Source organism: Ambystoma mexicanum, chromosome 8, assembly GCF_040938575.1.
Source record: "Ambystoma mexicanum isolate Mex_15411 chromosome 8, UKY_AmexF1_1, whole genome shotgun sequence".
In the NCBI taxonomy this organism is placed as follows: domain Eukaryota; kingdom Metazoa; phylum Chordata; class Amphibia; order Caudata; family Ambystomatidae; genus Ambystoma; species Ambystoma mexicanum.
Genome location: NC_090929.1, coordinates 188,216,575 through 188,237,381, shown reverse-complemented (window position 1 = coordinate 188,237,381; position 20,807 = coordinate 188,216,575). Strand labels below are relative to the sequence as shown.

At 46.1% G+C, this 20,807-nt stretch overlaps 1 protein-coding gene across 2 annotated transcripts in view; it reads left to right on the top strand.

Annotated features, from left to right (window-relative positions):
• MRPS2 (mitochondrial ribosomal protein S2) overlaps positions 1-20,807 on the top strand; it is a 161,177-nt gene that overhangs the window by 32,129 nt on the left and 108,241 nt on the right. The window contains exon 4 of one of the 2 annotated variants that reach the window (XM_069609599.1): positions 10,909-11,575. The exons of the other annotated variant lie outside the window; for it this stretch is intronic. Within the exon in view, the coding sequence (XP_069465700.1) occupies positions 10,909-11,452 (544 nt within the window). The 3' untranslated portion in view covers positions 11,453-11,575. Of the gene's footprint in view, positions 1-10,908; positions 11,576-20,807 lie in introns of those variants that run through there. 2 annotated transcript variants of the gene reach the window in all.

The window sequence follows — 20,807 nt, the reverse complement described above, 5'->3', positions numbered from 1 at the left end:
AACGCAGTATGAAAACGTAAGTTGTCTTGGGTAGGACCTGTGTGCTTGGCTCTGTAAGAAAAAAGGAGTCGGATTGATTAGTGGGATAGTGATAAAGGCAGATGTGAAACTTGAGAGATTGATGGGTGTAGGTCAGACATACCCGGTTCGTAAGTGCAAATCTGCTTTCAGTGGGTTTGGCGTAGAAACTTGGGGGGGGGGGGGGGGGGGGGTGGGGAGGGAGGATGTTATCCATAGGGAAGAACCCAAGATCTGATGGCACTTTGGTTAGCCACTGATGCGAGCGTGTGCGACAAGAGGAGTTCTTAGCCGATGCTCTTAGTTTTCAGGTGCAATTGGCTTTTCAGGTGCGACGGTGTGTGTGTGTGTGTGGTAGTGTAAGATGGTAAGAGGTTTGAGAGGGGAGATGGTTAGTTGTGTAAATTGGGGGAGTAAGCCTTGCAAGACAAAACAACCTGCAACCTTTGCTGCCCTCTTGCATACAGGTCCTATTTCACTAGCTCGCACTGCCCCTGTCAATCTGCCTCTGGCAACCCCCCCCCCCCTCTCTCTCTGGCGCCCCTCCTGTTTCTCTGCCTGTGTTGGCATCCCCCCCCCCCAACCACTCCCTCGCCTGGTTCTCTGCCTGTGTAAAAGCTCCTGTAGTCTTCCCTGGCCAATATATAGACACATGCACACACTCACAATCAAGATCAATATATGGGAGAGGAATGGGGAGCATGTTGGGGGGGGGGGGGGCTAAGGAAATGCCAAGTGACATCTCAAGTGCTCCTTCAAGTCGGTGGTAGTGCCTTTTTTAAATTTATTCTGAAGCCCAATTAAGTGTGGGGATGCATTTGGGAGGGGGGGTGGTGTTCCAGGTAGATGGAGACCAACCCACAGATTTGCAGTTAATAGGGGAGCAATTGCACCTGGACTACCCTCAGACAGACGTATGTGAAGATTGCTGGAGTTAGAAAAGGGTGCGGATATGCATGTTAAGTACCTTGTTTAGTGGGGTGAGCAAGCAAATGGGGATTCTCAAATGGAGACTGAATCAGTTATACAGTCTTCAGGGGACAAAGTGGAGTGAAAGGGGTGCATTTTCTACATATTCAGAAGGTTAAACATGACACGTCTCAATGCAGAAATGTACTTTTCTGCAGAAATGTACTTTACTGAAGTTTTAGGTTGCTGCTAGAATATTTTCACACTGATGCAAGCCATGGGGCAGGGGTTAAGGTATTGGAGGGGGGGTGGCAGTGGAGCTGGGTAGGTGTAGAGGGAGAGAGGAGAAAGCGGAATTGGGCTGGGGGAGGCGGAGGAGGAGGGTAGAAGTGCAAGGGGAAAGAAGGATGCTAGTTGTGTGGTGCTAGAAACCAGGTCGTACATAACCTCAATTGTATAAGCATCCGACTACAAACAATACGAGGACCCTAAAGGAGAAGATGAGCTTGCCTAGGGAAGAGGTGTAGAGGGCAAATAGATGGTCAAGCAAAAACGAGTTTCAGACTTGTAGAATGGTTGCAGAGGATGCTCCATTATAGGAGATGGAAAACGAGCAATCGGAAAAGTAGGAAGCCATCCAGATAAAGGCAGTGCCCTAGAAGCAAAGGTGCGAGTTGTGGTAGGGGTGTGTGGCCAGCTGTTGAAGGCAGTGGAGAGATTAAGGAGGATTAGGGGTAGAGTTAGGCTTACAAATGTGCACGGACATCTAGCCATTTGGGAATGGTAATTCTCTTTGCGAGTAAGGAATTATGTGGTATGTGCTTGTGGGGAATTCAGAGGGCAAATTGCTTTTTATGCTTGGGCAGGTGGGGCAGTAACTTGAAGTTTTACAGACCTGGGTTAGTACTTTTCTGCCGAGTTGCTAACAGCAGAAACCAGACTCAAAGGCCATATGTCTCCAGGTAGGGGGTGATGCGGTTGAATACCACCCACTCTCGGAGTTTAAAGTACGGAGGAAGAAGAGGGAGGGGTCAGTAGTTTGTAGGGTTGACCATGTTTTTTAAAAATAAAAGTTGTAGGTTTTTGGACACTTGGCAGATTTGGAAGATGCCTAATGCCTGGTGAGGTTGGAAGAGATGGTGCAGGTAAGCGGTGTCAGTTCCTTAATGGCTAGGCGCAATGCGATTAGCAGGTGCACTGGAAGTTTTGGCAGACCAGCTAATGGGTGCCTTGTTAATTGGAGCAAAATACAATGAGTGGAGGAGAGTAGGAAGAAGGGAGGAATGAATGAATGAGGGAGGAAAGGGTTTTTCTGAATTTAGTAGACTTGTAGTTTGGGTGGGTGACTTGTGGACATTAAAATAGAAGTGGAGAGATTCTTATAAGGTACTCTGCCCTTCCTCTCCTTCCCCCAGATGATCGCTGTCTCCCAAGCTCGGGTTCTCTCTAGGTTGGATTATAATAGCCTCTTCCTTAACCTACCTGCCTCTACTCTCCGCCCTCTGCAACTAATCCAGAACAGGGCTGCCAGACTTGTACTTGGCCTCAAGCCCTGGGATCGTATCTTTCCAGCCCTGAAATCTCTACATTGGCTCACAGTGGATGCAAGGATTAAATTCAAAACCATTTGTATTGTCCACAAGGCTTTCTGGGGCCTGGGTCCAAAATACCTTCAGCTATCCCTCCGCAAATACCTCCCCTCTCGAGCTCTTTGCTTCTCTACCTCTAACTCCCTCAGGGTCTGTCGTTGTTCAAAGAAACGAGCTGGGGGTAGATCTGTCTTCGGCTGGGGCCTCACTCTGGAACAGCCTCCCTGCCACTCTAAAACCTGAGGGGAACCATCTCCGGTTCCGGAAGCACCTCAAGACCTTCCTCTTTGCTTCTAGCTTCGCCCCCCCCCCCTGCCTGCTGATCTGTTCTCTCATGGCACCATGCACCTGGCCACCCTCTGTCCTTCAGGGCCTAGTTCCTGTTCACACTGCCACCCACCCCTTGCACTGGGCTCTGTATCTGTACCCATACAGCCCCCCCCTTTATCTGACCTACCCCGTCTACTGTCTTAAACTCAGCACTTGCCACTTTCTGGTGGCACCACCATTTTTGTTGCTTTTTATTTATTATTCATTATTCTGTTATCCTTTTGCTCTGCACTTGCCACCTCTCCCCCCTCCTGGCACTCCCCCCACACCCCCCCTTCCGCTCCCCCATGCACTTGCACGTTCTCAATGTCACTGGGCATAGTAATATTGTTATTTTGTTCTCCCCTGTTCCCCCTCCCCTCCCCTCCCTTGCCTTGTTAGCGCTCTTAAACATTTGTGTATTGAGCGCGATATAAAGAAAATATCAATTCAATGTGATAAGGAGAGCTGGGGGAAACAGGCTGTGTGCCAGTGACGCAGGTGAACACTGGTTGTTTTAAAGGGTTAGATTGTAGTAGAGATCCCAGTGTTGAGGAAGGAAAAGAGGTGCTGAAAGGGAGCAATGAATACTTGGTTGAAGTCACAGAAGGTCTTTGCAGTTGCGTCTGCAATAGGTGGTGAACACCCCAGGAAGGTGTACCAACTTAATCTGGCTAGAGAGCAATGCTGTCCTTTAAGAATGTGCATTTGTTGATCCGTATGGTGTGTTGAATAGGGAGATATACAGTAACATGCATGAGGGAGTGATCAGAGGGGGGGGGCTCGATAAAATGGGTCAGGGCGGCAGAGGGGAGGATAGAGACCAGATTGAGTGATTTATATGTGGGTAGGATGGATGTGGAGGTTGACCACAGTAGGAACAGAGTGAGAAATGTGTCCCTCCATTAGGATTAATGGGAAAAATTCCAGTTTCTGGTCCTTGGGTTGGATTTAGGGTTTTGGTACTAATGAATACCTCCTTCAGTTTCCCTCTGCCTATTAACTTCAATAGACCATTTTTACTTTCTTGGATCTAGGGACTGGTGAAGGAAAAATGGTGTTTTAGCAGGCGACCATCAAAGAATTGCAAACTGGATGAAAGCAAAAGCGTTTTTATTCAACGGAAAAAGGTTTAATTTGTTTCATGCATTGCACAGCAACGTCTAGAAAAAATGTGACCCATTATCTGGGCCACTTTTTATTTGCTTTATCCCCTTTCTGTGCCGCATGAATAATTGGTGTATGATAGTGGGTACAGAATAGTCAGTTGAGGTGCAGGTATGTGTTATTTAACAGTAATTATTCCTCTGTTATACCCCCTTCTCTCCTGATTAAACCTCAGCCCGGTACTAGAAAAATTTGAATGTTTTGCAAGTTTTTATTTTTTACTTTGGACTCTTAATAATTTGCTCTATAAGCTTTGTAAGTGACCACAATGTGTATTTCATGGGTTGCTCCAAATAAGACTGAGTATTTTTGGCATTGTAAAAGATTTTTGTTTTTGTTATCCATACCTTCTTTGAATTTGCTAGCGTTGCCTGGACCAGAGCGGTCCAGTGTATTTAGAAAAGGGTGTGTTAGAAGGTGGCCCTCAGATACAGATGGTTTTAGGTAGGGTTTGGCTATCCGGGCACGTTTACTTTCTGTGGTGGCCGAGGCCTCACTAGTCTTAAAGTATATCAGAGTGTGTTCCGCCTTCCTCTTGCCCTTCTTCATCCAGCCAGCGAAGGAAGAAAAGATGCTGGACAGTCTGAGTTTCTCCTAACTCTGCTTCGAGGTAGTGTAATGCTGCCACTGTGCTTGCTTGAGCAAATCTGAGTCTATTGCGTAAAATTGCAGATTTTCAAAGGTATCTCCCTCTGCTTCAAGCAGCATTTTGCTCTTGCCTCTCGGATGCACTCCTTATTGCCAGAGATTTGTTGAAGGAATAGGTTCATCACACCGCCACAAAGAGAACGCGATTAGGCACTGACATTAGGGGCTTTGCCTGGATCTGAGCAACCATTTTAACACGGGACCCTCAGGACAAGGTTCTGAAACTTCCCTTAAATGGCTTTGAGCTTTTTCATAGTTCTACTGAAGACAGGCTTTTATGCAAACTGTTAGTCTTTGGCGGTTTTGACAGTCCGTTCAGACATCTTTTTAATTATCAGCTGGGTCTTCTTGTTGGTTCCATGCCTTTATGGAATGCTGGTATATGTAATCTCACCATCCTTCTAGCAGAGACGGGAGCAAAGAACCTCCCACAAGGGGTTCTTCCCGCACACTCCTTCTCCTTCACTGAGGAGAAATCAAAGTTACATTGTCCGCTGCAAATTTGCTGGCAGTCAGTGTTTCAGGATCCGCAGACCCTGACGTCCTCTCTGGATAATACACAGGCTACCGACCGTCTCCTGAAAAACAAGCCCCACCACTTGCTTCAAGTGTGCTCTGCCTCCCTGATGTAAGTGATGCAGAGCCTTCTACTTTGAAAGGATTTGGAGAAAGTTCCTCTCCTGGAGAACGGCTAGGTTTTTATTCAAGGCTTTTCTCTTTCCCAAAGAACCATATCCTGTATCTTCCTCTTTGTGCCTGTCTGCCTTTAGAAAAAGTGAAGAGGACCACACCTGCACAGATCCACTCAGCCCTCGTTCATGGGGATTGGTTGTATTCTGTCGGCAAGGACACTTCTCTTAAAGTACCTATTTGACTTCCACACCAACATTTCTCTGCCTGTCCCGAACAGGAAGGCACTATCCATACAGAGTGCTTGGACAGCTCTGAGGCGCTTCAAGCTAATGTTGGCACTTGTTCCCACCCGTGTCTGAGAGCGAACCATATTCACCAGTACATGGACCACAGGCCTGTCTGTGGCAGCGTCTGCCTCTGTTGAGTTACTTGTCACTGTCCTATGTGATCTGCGTCTATCGGTCAAGCAAATGATCCATTCAGTGCATTGTCTTTCAATGGGGTTAAGATCAATGCATGGTGTATTCCCCCCCTCCCCCCAACCTCCACCCCCCCCCCACACACACACACCCAACCCAGGAAATGTGCAGAACTGAAGGAAAGTGGTCGGGAATTTCTTCTATAAGAGTCCGACATTGGCATGGTGGTTCCAGGGGCTTCTGGGCGTCAAGGTCTCCTGCATGCTTGCAGTTCTTTTACAAGCTTAGGATGAGGCATATGCAGCTCCAGCTAACTAGCCTAGTCAGGCCAGCTATACGATTGCAAGTTGGCCGAGGTAAACATCATGACCTCTCTTTGGGCGACCTATCTCAGTGGTCATCCAAAGCCAAACATCTGAGGGTATATCATTAACCAGAACCTCTGCAAAAGGTTGTACTACCTGGGTCATCCATCTTGTGGTGAGGGGTCAGGGGCGTGGGGGTGGTATTCTTCGGTATCTTAAGATCCATAGCATGTGGTTAGTGAGAGCAGCAAAATGACAAACGTTCTGCTCTTAAAGCCTTCCTCATGTCCATTTTGGGACTGGCATTGATTAAAGTGGACACCACCACCTGTATGTGTTAAATCAACAAACTGGGAGGCACCAGGTCCCCGCGCCCGAAAAATCCCTTGTGTGCTTTTTTCTAGAGATATGGGAGTGGGTTGAAGGCAGTGCTCCTTGCAGGTCATGAAGCCTGGTGGTGGACAGACTAAACGGGCTAAAATGTATAAATCATTAATGGTAGCTTTACCCAGAGATTGACTCAAATGTGTAACCACTGGCGGACCCCCTGAGTCTATCTTTTGCATCCTCCTACCTCTACCAGGAGTGTGTGAACTTCACGTCCTGGGGAGGCCAGGGTTCAGAGTGCTCACTATGACATCATGCTGATCTCCTGGTAGACATGGTGGCATATGTCCTATTGTGCTCATCCACGTGTGATCTTGGAGTAGATTTCCTCGGGGCCTCCTTGATCCTGGTGACGCCTCATTGGTCAGCCCATTTCTTGGATTCGGTTCTCATGGAGCTTGCACATCAAGCCCAACGTTTCTCTGAGTATGTCCTCAGATTGTCTCTCACAAAGGGGAGGTGGTTCTCTAGCCCTCCCCTCAATCACTGCGCTTGGTGGTCTGGTTCCTGAAGAGCTTGCCTTGGGGAACTTGGGCCTCCCTCTGGGAAATGGGAGTTATTTAAACAGCCAGAATTCTACTAGTAGGCAATATTGGAGCAAATGGCTTGCATTCTGTAACTGGATAAGAAATTGAATCCGCTCATTGGATAAAGGCCTCGCTTTCATAACTCATTTGTCGAACCTTCCACTGGATCTGTGTCGCACATATCTGGCAGCAATTGGAAAATAGAATCATTCTGTTTCTCTTGCTTTATCTATTGCGAATCCTGTGTGCAGGAGACATTTTGATGGGCTGCCGACACTGTTCAGCCAAGCATCTCTCCTGGTTTGGGGTCTTAAGCTGTACTGGCAGCTCCGTCCCAGAAGTCTTCCCTGTCCGTGCCCTCCTTTAGAGATTAAACGTTATCCCTCGGAAAATGGCTGTCCTGAGGGCGCTAATGTAAGCAAACCCCATCAGTGAGGTTCTGAACTTATCAGCTGCAGTCTTACCAGTCGTGCACTGGGATAACTTGGTGCTGCGTATACACCCCACCTTCCTTCCACGTATTTTCCTTTACCCGAAGCAGAGGCTGAGTCGACTCTTAATGCTTTAAATGTTCGCAAACCTTTCATTATTTATCTTGATGGGACAAGATTTTTAAATGATGGTGACCATCTTTGTAAAATTTGGTGTTTCTTAGGCAGACAATCCTTCCAAAGCATACCTTGTTTGGTGGGTCATCTCCAGCATTTCCCAATCTTGGACTCCAATGCAAGTTCTCTCTTGGGTTTACATGAGCAGGCTTTTGGAGCAAAGTGCACCGTTTGTCTTTCCAAAGACATGTTAGTTGGGAATTAATAAGCAAAGCAACCACTTGGGATCTCCCCCTAAGCTTTTTGTCAGCACTGTTGTATGGACACTAGTGTTGGCTCAGAGGCCAGATATTCCTACAGAATCTTTTCTTAAGTTTCCTCCTCTGAGAGAAGTTGTGCTATGTATTTGTCTTGGGCCTGGGACCACGCTACCTGCAACCCTCTCACTAAATACTCTTTCCAGATACCTTTGATCTGCTGGCTCCAACTCTCTTCTGATCAAACGCTTCGCCAAGCAGATAGCAAAAGGCAGATCTCTCTCCTCAGTTGGCTCCCTCGTATGGAACAACCACCCTCTCCATCTTGAACCGGACCACCACAGGTGCCACAAACTGCAGACCTTTCTCTTCTCCTGCTCCTTCCCTCCCCCTCCTGTGCTAACCATCCCCTCTGTTGCTGAGATTGGTGGCCCGGTCCCTCAAGAGTCCACTAGGGACCTGGCCTTCTGCCCAATTATCACCAGCAACGTTCCCCCCACCTCCCCTGCACTGCCCTCTCGGCCCACACCTGCTTGTCAGGTGGGTGCATCCACTTACTTTGGGTAGTAGACCTCCCTGCTCTGGGATGTCTCCGACCATGTACTTGTTGCCTCCCCCATGGGCACATCTGGCACTCTCCCCTATGGGCCCCTAATACAACTTACCCCCCCCCCCCCATATCCCCTTGTTTCCCTTTTTCTTTCCCTGCACTTACATGCTCCGACTGTCACATGGCCTAGTAGGACCGCTTTCCTTTCTATTCTATTTCATTGTTTGTTTGCTCCCTTGTTCCCTTCCCTTATGCCTTTTTACGCTTTGAAACGGTTACATGTGATTTTATTGAATCTAAAATAACTAATCCCATTGCAACTAATACCATAACGAATTCCAAAATGACAAGTTTCTTTTTCGTTTTGTGGGGTTGCTCTCTCCCCCTTATTTATTTTTTTTTTTGTTCTGAATACTTTTCCCACAAACCCACTGAATACTTTTCCCACAAAACCACTATTCCAACCCCCTTTTTTAGTTTTTTGGTTCATTGTAATGGGATTCGTTATTTTGGGATTCGTTGTAATCACTGGATACCTTTTGAAAAACTGTATAAGCGCCTTCTAAATATCCAATTAAATTATTTTTAAAGATATTCCCCCACAATGGAGGAGGAAATGGGATGGTATGTAGGAGTGGATGGGATGTAGGAGTAAGAGTAACTGACTAGTTACTATATTGGAACTCCTAATCCATAGTCCCATTTCCCCCATAGACCTGCATTCCATCCTCCTGATAAGGTGTTCTCTGCTTGCTTGACTGGTGCAGGGTGAAAAATTAAACTGTCGGGCATTGCCTGCAAGTGGAGGCAGCATGCGCCAAGGGCACCTTCCACACCTGTACACTGTATCAGCGCTAAATCTTTGACAGACTTTGCTCTGCAAAAAGCTCTGTTCCCAACCTCTTGAGAGCGACACCCTGTGTGGGGGAAAGGGTTATTGGAACTCAGTATTCCCTATATAGTGAGAGACGTTTTGAATCATAGTTGTGATTGTGATATATATCTTGCTAACCTTGAGACCTGTGTAGTATTGTCTTTAAACACATGATAATAAGTTTAATCTATCTCCACTTCAAAATCTAAATCTGGTTTCAACTGAATCCTACACATCGTACTGGTTTATGCACAGTACCACATGTGCAGTGCCCCTGATGATAAATGTTCTGAAGCTGCTCCACACATTGTAGCAAATGCTGTCTCATATAATAACATTTTGAGCAGCGATTTGAAGAGGGGGGGAGGGAGTCGGGGGAGGAGTCTGAAGGATCTGGCTGTCTGACCATCCAGAGTTAACGAGTAGAGTTATTGCAGGGACTGCAGTCACTGTGCAACGACTGATATTATTGAAACTGTTTTCTATAGTGAATGCCATGCAGGAAAGAGTAACTGGTTAATGCGTTTTCTGAAGCTGCAATTGGAGGTTTTTGTAAGTGATGAGATGGAACTAGGATTCTCATTAGAAATTTAGTACAAATGTTGATTTTTAAAACATGGGGCATCTTTGTATGGGATGTCTGGGTAAGGAGTCGGTTGAGAGGCTGATGCTCAAGCAAGACGAAGCAATGATCAGAAATGTTGCACATATAATGGATTCATGTGCCCGAGATCTAACTGCATTAAGGGGAAACTGGGTGTGTGAATTCTAGAGATCAGTATGACTGAGCCTACTGTTGTAATCGAAATAATTGTTGCTGATGTCGGCATACTGAGAAAAAAAGAGGATGGGACCCTCCCGTCCCCTGCACACTATAGAATGCTGAAAGATTAGCCAATTCTTAGAAATCAAGATTTACATTGATATGGAGAAGATATTAACACCAATAGATACAAAACTGAAAAATGTTGTGAAACAATTTGTTTTCAAGATAATTGACCGTCTGAAGGGAGCTGACGTGTTTCGGGGTACACACCCCTTCTTCAAGAGCAATTTGGACTGGAAAAAACATAACAGAAATAACCATGTCAATCTTGTGCGTTACATCAAGCAAACAAAAATTCATCTTTAGGCCTAAATCACCATGACAATTTCGGAGCTGTTACGTGTGGGGAACATGTACTATATTCCAAACCCGCCATCAATCACTAGGAGCCAACTGGATGTGACCGGGAGGTTAAGAAGATCAAGAAAATAATCATAGATCAGTGACCATAGTAGTGAAAGAATGGGTCACCCTAGCGTGAAATGCCATAGTAACTTTACATTTTTGTTTACTTGATGTGAGACACAAGATTGCCATGTTTTTTCTAGACCGAATTACTCTTGAATGGGGTGTGTAACCCGAAACGCGTTGGCTCCCTTCGGACTGTCAATTATCTTGAAAACATTGATTTTAAACTATAATTTTTTTACATTTTACTTCTCTCCTTTATTGTTATTGAAATGTTTCGCTACTTTAGGAAGCGTAATGCTTTTTTTACTGCAATACATATTTTCCTGTAGTCCCCTGCCCTTCAATTTTAGAGAGCCTTTGTGCGCTCAGAAGCAATTTGTTCATAATTGTATGCTACCACAGTAATTGAATGTGTTCGCAACTCTTAGCGTCCCACACAAACCCAAATGCCTAAATACCTAGGTCAGACCTCTGCCCGTTTTCTGCAGTCACATTTTAATCCTGTCACAACTTTGTCTTTTTGTCCTTCAGACTAATGGAGCCCTACATATTTGGATGTCGTCTTGAACACGATATCATGGATCTGCATCAAACCGTTGATCATCTCCAACTGGCGCTAAATATAACCGCTCACATCGCATATCGCAGGGGCATCATTCTTTTTGTCAGCCGCAACCGTCCTTTTGTCCACATGATTGAGAACATGGCTCGGGACTGTGGCGAGTATGCCCACACCCGCTACTGGCAGGGAGGACTGCTAACAAATGCGTCTGTGCAGTACGGTACTGGGGCTCGGCTGCCAGACCTCATGGTCTTCCTCAGCACGATGAACAATGTTTTCGAGCCGCACATAGCTATTAGAGATGCTGCAAAGATGAACATCCCAACGGTTGGAGTAGTGGACTCAAATTGTAACCCCAGCCTCATCACTTATCCTATACCAGGAAACGACGATTCGCCGTCGTCGATGGAACTGTACTGCAGACTCTTTAAAATGACAATCACCAGGGCAAAGGACAAAAGGAAACAAATGGAGGTCCAGCATGGGCTACAGAGTAAAACTGAAGGCCAATAAGGGTATTCCTCTCCTTGCTGTCGGATGCTTTCTCCTGTCGCAAAATATGTAATACAACGCTCATATGTACATATAAACTCCTATTTTGTCTTTTTCATAATAATAAAAGCTGTTCATGTGGTGTTTTTTGTTTGTTTTTAATCATTTAATAACTCTTAGCAGAAGGCTTTAGATTTTCCTGAAACATGAAAGGTTACTGGTGAATTGTATGGAAATCTGAGAACAGTTGGTTTGCCTGTGAAGTGGGTTGGGTGGTGGGGTGTCTGCTGCTGGGTTTTTTAACTGTGGGAGAATATGCTATAAAATAGAGAATAGGGTATCTGGGTAATGCTTCAGTCAGGCTTGTTCATTTCTAACATTAAAACAGCCAGAAATGTAGCATTTAAAATATTAGTAGGTTGCTGTAAAAATATTTGAAATGGCTAGACAAGCTAACCTAACATAAATGAAGTAATTCATGAATACACAGTTATGATGGTTTATTTATATAGCGCCTATACCAGGGGTGCACAACTGATTTTGACAGAGGGCCGAAAATACCCTACATGAGGGCCGAAAAGTAAATGTGGGTGGGGCGGTTGGCGTGGCGTGAGGCTTTTTCAACCCCTAATTTTTATTAAACACTATGCCCCATGGCTCCCACCCCTCATGCAAACACTAGGCCCCAAGGCCCCCACCCCTCAAGCAAACACTATGCCCCATGGACCCCCATTCCCCAACCAAACACTATGCCCCATGGCCCCCACCCCTCATGCAAACACTATGCCCCAAGACACCCCCTCCTCAAGCAAACACTATGCCCCATGGCCCCCACTCCCCAACCAAACGCTATGCCCCAAGACACCCACCCCTCATGCAAACACTATGCCCCAAGACACCCACCCCTCAAGCAAACCCGATGCTCCAAGACACCCACCCCTCATGCAAACACTATGCTCCAAGACACCCACCCCTCAAGCAAACACTATGCCCCATGCCACCAAGCATGCACCATGCATGCATACATACTCGTACAGACCCCAATGCCCCCACCCCTGCATACAAACTAACAAGCATACACCATGCACCCATACAGACCCGAACCCCCCCTCACCCCAACTCAGCACACAAACTTACAAGCATACACCATGCACCCATACAGACCCCACCCCAACTCGCCATACAAACTCACAAGTATACACCATGCACCCATACAGACGCGAACCCCCCCCACCCCAACTCAGCACACAAACCCACAAGCATACACCATGCACCCATACAGACCCGAACCCCCCCCCCCCCCCCCAACTCAGCACACAAACCCACAAGCATACACCATGTACCCATACAGGCCCGAACCCCCACCCCAGCACACAAACCCACAAGCATACACCATTCAAGCAGACCCGACACACACCCCACCCCCGCATCTCAACATACACTGAACTTGCACACAAACACATTCAGGCAGACCCGACGCACACCCCAGCCCCGCATCTCAACATACACTGCAGACATACAAATACAAACACGCCCATACACACCCCCCCCCCCCACCTCCGCATCTCAACATACATACAATAAACAGTCAGGACGGACCTGAGATAGACACACACACAAACATACAGCCCCCCCGGCACCCCCCCACCATGTACTTACCCAGACGTGCTGGAACGCTGGCAAGGCTTCTGGCACTACGGCTGGCGTGGCAAGCAAGGCTGAAAAGCCTTCCGGCATCAAGCCTTGCTGGCCACGCCAGCCGTAGTGCTGGCACTCCATTGGTGCAGCACACACGCACTACGTGGCTCATAGGAGCTGTGTGGTTCGTGTGCACTGAACCAATGAGGGCCAGTGTTTTGTCCGGCCCGAAAGACAACAAAGACTTTCCTAATGGAGGGCGGCCGATGCTGCTTGCGGGCCGCCCTCCATTAGGAAAGTCTTTGTGCCTTGCGGGCCGGACAAAACGGCATGGCGGGACACATGTTGTGCACCCATGGCCTATACACAATGTGTTTCAAAGCGCTTCAAGGCAAGGGCGGGAACAAGGGAAAATATAATGACATTCTTGCAGGCCATGAACAGTAAGCATGTGAAATTTTAACTATCGTACTTTGCCTGCTGACATTTCAGATAGTACAAGCGCGAAGACATGGATAAGGAAGGGATGGGGCGGGGGGGGGGGGAGTGGGAAGGAAATGGAAACAGAGGGGACTACCGTACTAGGCCGTACTAGGCCTGATGACATTTCTGGTAGAGCCGGAGAAAAACAAAGTGAGGGAGAGGGGTGCAAAAAGGAAGGGTAGGAACAAAACGAGCGACTATTGTACTAGGCCTGATGACATTTCAGATAGTGCTGGAGGAGGTAAGGGGAGGGGGTGGAGACAGTCTAGGTTGCTATTATACTAGGTCCAGGGACAACTCTGAGAGAGTAAGTGCATAGAAGAAAGTAAGGGGAGGAGGTAGGAAAAGGAGAGGGCAAAGAACAAGGGAGTAAGCAGTCAAAAAGAGTGGAGAAGCAATAGGGGAGAGCAAATACAAATGCAGAAGCCAGTAGTAACACCATGTTGCAAGCCAGGATTCAAGATGAAGACGGGACCGGCATGATTAAGGGCCACCATGAGTACAAGATGCAAAGGAAGTCGAGCATGAGAGTTGAGAAAGGGTGACACACCGTGAATCAATGAAGTCCATAAAAGTCAATCCAGCATTGGCCACAAGACAGAAGTAGGCTGGAGTGGGTGGGCAGGGTGGAAGAAACTAGCAAAACGGGAAGGGGGTGGGCACAAGGGAACATCATGGGGGACCAGCGGGGGTGTGGATGGCCTGTAGGGAAAGGAGAGTATACACATGTTGGTGCATGCTTACCTGCTGTCTGAGAAGGGGGTTGGGCCCTGGGTCCACCTGGTCCAAACAGGAATTGCCCTTTTCTTTGACTGACCTTCGCTCTGGACACCCGGGCGAGAAATGCCCTTGATCAAAGAGCAAGAAGGAAGAGGCAGGGCTAATTAGGTGGGTGGTGCTTAGGCCAGGTGACCTAGATTCACTTGCACCTGCTCCCATCTGCAAAGGTAGTGGCTGATGGGCTCCTTAAGCAAGGAAAAAGAGCGGCAGGCAGGAAGGCACCAGGTGGGCGGGGCTTGCTAAGTGGGGGAAAAGAGCGGCAGGCAGGAAGGCACCAGGTGGGCGGGGCTTGCTAAGTGGGGGAAAAGAGCGGCAGGCAGGAAGGCTCCAGGTGGGCCTGCTTAGGCCAGGTGACCTAGATCCTGGAGGGCTCCTTAAGTAGGGAAAAAGAGCTGCAGGCACCAGGTGGGCGGGGCTTGCTAAATTACATTCAAGAAAAGCATGCTGAAGATGTTCTGTTCTCTTCAAGAACAATAGTCATCGCTAACTCCTTTGTTATATTAAACATTTGCAGATTTTTCATTTTTTTTATCGGAATCACACCCAACAATTTTAATACAGTAATTGTTGGTAGGGTCTCATGGCCTCTTGGAGCCGTGTGCCCGAATTCAGCTGTCCGCTGTCCGCATCATGTACACGTTTCTCAAATGTACATCTTGAAGAGCTGGACAATTCCAATCAAATATTCTCGTCTGCATGATTTATCTCCCTTTACATCAGGAGCATGTTCTCATGTCTGGGGATTTATTAGAGCGCACATGAGCAATTTCTCACGTGAAGGCAACATTTAGTCTAAAACGGAGGGCTTTCGTTCTCCTTTGTGCATTCGGAAACATAACTAAATATCTGTGCAGTAATCCTACAGGTTTATCACATATGCGGAGACAAGGATACAATCCATACGATCTCATCTGAGATGTGGTTTTTATCCAGTCGGATTCAGAGAATGTTTTCTTGGCTTTACTAAGATTGAGTCTTAGAAACTGTTCTGAGCCAATTGTATTCAGCCATTCCAATCCCTTCCATGGGAAGGGACACCATTCTCTTGAAAAGATTTGTGGAACATGGTAAATGTTAAGCTAGAACACCGAACATTTTAAAATTGTAAACAAAAACATGTTCATGCTGAATGAAAACGATATGGATGCGTCCTCATGAAATGAGCAGATGGGAGATGCTAAAAGCTGAGGTGAAAAGTAAAATCAAAAAGAAAACCAGCTTTGGCAAAGTCAGCAGTTTGGCCTTTTGTTTAGTATATGATGGGTATTTGCTAATTACCAATATAAATCGACTAGTTGGCCATACAAGTACAACAGCTGGAAAATGGTGTGATTACTTGGGCATATGATGGTGGTGCTTGCCCCAACTTTTGGCTTTGTCAGTGCTTGGGTTTAACAGGACTTAGCCCAAGGAACAAATAATAATGAAATGGCTGAAGACCTACTTGGTTAAAACATGTTTGTTATACCAGTAGCCACTTAAGGCAGAAATAAAGCCATTAACTCTCAGCAGACTGCTTAGAAAAAGAATGGGCAGGTTAAAGTTTGACCTTACTGCTTCATAGAGTGAGCTCTGAGACCCCCGCAGGATGTGTTTATGGTGGAGAGGGGCCAACAGTGTGATGACTGGCCATGGGCAGTCAATGAGTGGGCAAATGACCAAACAGCACACAGAAGCTGTGTCCCTCATATGCCATCTCCCTCCTAGCGGTCCTCGAACATGCTGGGATTTGCTGTCCCAGTTTGATTGAATCGGCTCGCCACAGTACTAGTCCCATTAGTTGTGAACGGAAATAGATGGCAAGGCAGTAAGATTTTCTTAACTCCACTGATCCGTAGCGTTTTAGAATTCTAATGTGAGGTAGGTGGAGCGCTCCTTTTTTAAAAAAAAAAAAAAAAAAAAAAAAGGACTGCGGCCTGTTCATCTCTGGGATGCGGACGTGTCCTAAGAATGAGCTGTTATCCGATTTGTATTGCCGGCTGGTCGAGCACACCATATGATCCTGCCCACATCATTTGAACTTGTGCCTTAGTCCTCGTACTGTTTGAACATGGGAGCACCGCGTAACTGAAGAAAACGCGCTATAAAACAAATCGCTACAAAATAACGTGTGCGTTTTTTTACCGGTTAGGATTATGCCCCGAAAGTGACAGGTCGGCGCGCAATGGTTAACCTGGGATTCTGTAGAGGATTACAATGAGCTACAGGTGTACTTGCCACATTGTATTCTCGTTTAATAACCCTGATCTCAAACTCTTCTGCATATCACGGTCAGCGTTGGGAGCCTAGACCCAGAGATATGGTTATGGTTTTCTGTTAAAAACACACACAGAACTACTCCTATGTTCGGTGCGAGAGTAAATGCAACAGAAACATGATGGGGATTGTAATAGTGATATGACAGTCCGAACCCTACTCTTTAATCGTTAAGAAACCTGGGAATGGTAATATTTGCGGACACAGATACCAGCACCATTCGCAACAGATTGGAGCGATTTATAAATGTGCAAGTACTTCTTCAGTATTGTTGCTCTTCAACCTGTGGTTTGCTGTTGCCAACATATTGCTTTATTATGTAAGAGAACGTGAGGCCAGGCCCTCTGACATCTCAGCGTACACTTGCATCAGCGATTTGAAGCCACGTCTATTTATTTTAAAGTGAACTTGGCAGTTTAAAGCGGTAATTTGGGAGGAAATATCAACCTACCTGCTCTAAGTGAATGAGAAAAGTACGATGATGGCTATAGTACACAACATTTAAGCCGCGCGGACTATCCCAATGGGCGATGCAGGGCGCAGATTATCCCTAGGGCTATATGCTATTGTATGTTTTAGGAATTAAGAGCATGCCTCACATTGCAGTGCCTCACTGCTCGAGCAACCGTTCCTCACACTGCCACAGCACAATGCCGTGCAGTGGCAAAATGAATGCCTAGGCTGCACAACGAATGTCCAGGGTTAAGGATACAATGCCTCACAGTGCCCAGGCTACAAACGCGACTGAAAGCCTCACATAGAGTGAGGTGAATCTTCCCTGTGTTATTTATTGTGCCATATTTACATTATAATACGTTTCAGCAAAAAGAGTAATATTGTGATGTCATGTAATTCTATTTAGAGTGTTTAGATTCACTGTGTATTCTAAGGTTGGTCAGTTGGAGCCTGCCTTTTGAAGGGGTACTTGCTGTCATTCGTTTATTACTGTATTAAAGAGGAGTTGAGCATGTCAGAGGATGGGTCTCAGCTCAGAAAAGGAATGAAGATAGTACCTCAATTTGACATCAGGCCCAAATTAGTGGACATAGCTCACCAAGGCCATCTAGGCATGGGGGGGGGTACCAAAAGGCATATCAGGCAATTCTTTTGGTGGCCAGGGATTGACGGTCAGGTAGAGAAGTGTGTGAGGAGCTGTAAAGAATGTGAGAGAAGTGACAAGAGTAAGATTATTAAGGAAGCTCACTTAAGACCTGTTAGTGTTCCAAGAGAGCCATGGAAGAAATTAGCAGTGGATTTAATGGGGCCCATACAGGAACTAGGAGAAGATTTTAAATACCTTATTGTCCTGGTGGATTATCACTCAAAATGGGTTGAGTGGAAAGCCATTAGAGAAGCAACCACTTCACAAATGATTCATTTTTTTGAGGAAGTTTTTTACAGGGAGGGATTCCCCTCAGAACTTGTTTCAGATAATGGGGTACAATTCTGTTCGGATAGGATGGTGGAGTTTCTTAAGAGGTTTGGTATCAAGCACTACAGGACAGCACTCTACCAGCCTAGAGCGAATGGTCTTGTTGAGAGAGCAAATATATTCCTGAAGGGAGGATTGCAGTTAGCTATGGCTTCAGGTTTAAGGTGGCAGACAGTTCTCAGGGAGATGGTCTGGAACTATTGTGTGACTCCCCACACTGTTACCGGCATTTCACCTTTCATGTCCCTCAAAGGCAGACAACCAGGGACAAAGTTGTGTCCGGGCTGGTTGGATTTAGCGAGGAGTGTACATGTCAACAGTGAAAGGATCATGGATCTCATTAGAGAGGCTCAGGATGAGTACAACGAGAGGTTTGACACAAAAAGGGGTGCCAAGGTGATGCAATGGTCAGTGGGGGACTGGGTTTATGTTAAGAATCCCTGGGCTTCTCCCAAATGTATTGCGAGCAAGTTCATTGGACCCAAGAAAATTGCTGTGATCAGGGGAAATGTTGTCATCATGGAGGGTGGAGAATATTGGTCGATGGCCAAACTGGTTAAGTGCAATATGGTGGACAGTGAAGTTGGTGAGGGAGCCAGAGAAGAGCAAGTTTCATTTGGGAATGGAGAGGAAGAACATATGTTTGAACCGAATGTGAGTGCAGCCTCCAGTAACAACAGCAGCTTGAATGCGAACAGGGTCAGGAACAAACCGGTCAGGTTGAATGATAATTACCTGGGTTAAATCTGCCACAGAATGAAGGGAGGAGATGTGTTGAGGTGAATCTTCCCTGTGTTATTTATTGTGCCATATTTACATTATAATAAGTTTCAGCAAAAAGAGTAATATTGTGATGTCATGTAATTCTATTTAGAGTGTTTAGATTCACTGTGTATTGTAAGGTTGGTCAGTTGGAGCCTGCCTCTTGAAGGGGTACCTGCTGTCCTTGAATGATCAACTTAATAAAGGACTTTAATATATATATCCCTGCCTGGTCCCAGATTTAACATAGAGCTGCATGCCTCGCACTGCAGAGCCTCTCAAGCAACATGTCCTCACACTGCCAAAGCGCAACCCTCCCAGTGACCGTTAATGTCTCTCTGCTAACGCTACAATGCTAAACCTACTACAGGCCTCACAGAGGTGGAGCTACGTTATTACACCCTCGACTGTAGTGGCTCTCATTGCTCAAGACTTGTCCATACACTGCTTACGCTACAGAAACTGCTGCAGTCTCCAGAGATAATGTGGCACTCGGTGACGCCCACATCCCAAAAGGTCACCTGCTCCATCTACCAGGAAGCAGCAGCACGGCCAATGGGCAAAATGCAAATGCTAATCACCATCTTGTTAACGTGCACTGGACGATTTCCATGTAACTTATTTGAAAACCGGTTCCAGCGAACAAGTAAAACAAATGTAAAAAGGGCACCGCGTACATCTTTTGACCGAATCCATTATTATTTCATCAGCTGAATATGGATCCAACTCCGCAAATGCCAACCATCTTTACAGAAGTAGGGTGCATAGTGATGTCACACCTTGTAAATGCGGCCCAGCCATACATCACAGGGGTGCTGGCACCAATAGCACGTGACACTGCCCGACCGATCACAGCATGGGGTCCTATGACATGAGATCGCATCCAAGTGAATATTTTTTAAAATTATTTATTCATTATTTTTTTTTATTAGCACTCTGGTTTACACAAATGAAAACCTTTGGCTATTATATTTTGAGTGAAAAAACAATTAAAAACAGATCAGAAAAGAGAGAAGAAAGACAAAAAAAAGAGAGAGCAGACAAGCGGTTAAAGGCTGGTCGTATTTTAGGACTCCCGTTGGGAGCTGTGTCCTTGCAATAACTTGTCTATATTTACAACTCGTTTTTCTTGTCTTTAATTTCAAATATAGTCACTAAAAAGTTAGCTATTTGCTAGGTTTGCAGACAGTTTTTCACCTCCCAGGAGATTTCTCCACGATGTGTCCACTTCTCTAATCTGGTGGTTTTCCCATAATTCTCCTAGGTAGCTGTCTCTTTAGTTCCTGAGCGCAGGACATTGAAGTAATAAATGTTTCAAAGTTTCAGTGGCCTTGGGGTCTTGACAGACCCTACAGTGCGTTGGTTCGTCCTTGAGCCTCACTGTCTTTACTAGGAACAAAGGTTAAAACGAAATCTCAAGAAGGCAGTTCTGAGAAACCAGTTCGGAAAAATTGAGAGGAACCTTGGCAGTTTTAGTTTTCGCGGCTCAGACCAGAAGTCTTCGTAAGCAATATATTTTTGTAGGGCGTCTTGAGTACGGATCCAGTCGTGTTCGAAATGTTTTTTTTTTTCTTTTCACTCGCTCTCGGTTTGTAACTAAAGATTCTTCTGATTCGTTTAGATTTTAGAGTATTGTCCTACAGATGGATGCCCATTCCGTGAGTATTGGTTCGTTACGGTCTTGTGTGGCTTTTTTGAGGATCTTGAACCCTCCAGCAGGTTGTACTTCTCAACATTTTCTGAAGAAGGTGATCGTTTTCCACTCCGCGATTGTTAGCAGCGAGGTCAACACCAGTTCTCTACGAATTATCGAGATTGGGTATGATTTCGGTAGATGGAGCGTTGTCCTCCAAAATATGCCCTCTAATGATGGCCGTATTTTGGTAGGTAAAAGGAGTGAGGTTTCTGCCCCATAGGTCAGGATGGGGACTACTTTCACTCTATAAAAAGCCACCAACGGTTTCAACGAAAATGTGCAGAATAGTTTTCGTCAGTATTTTAGCTTGACCTGCCAGGTTTTTTACC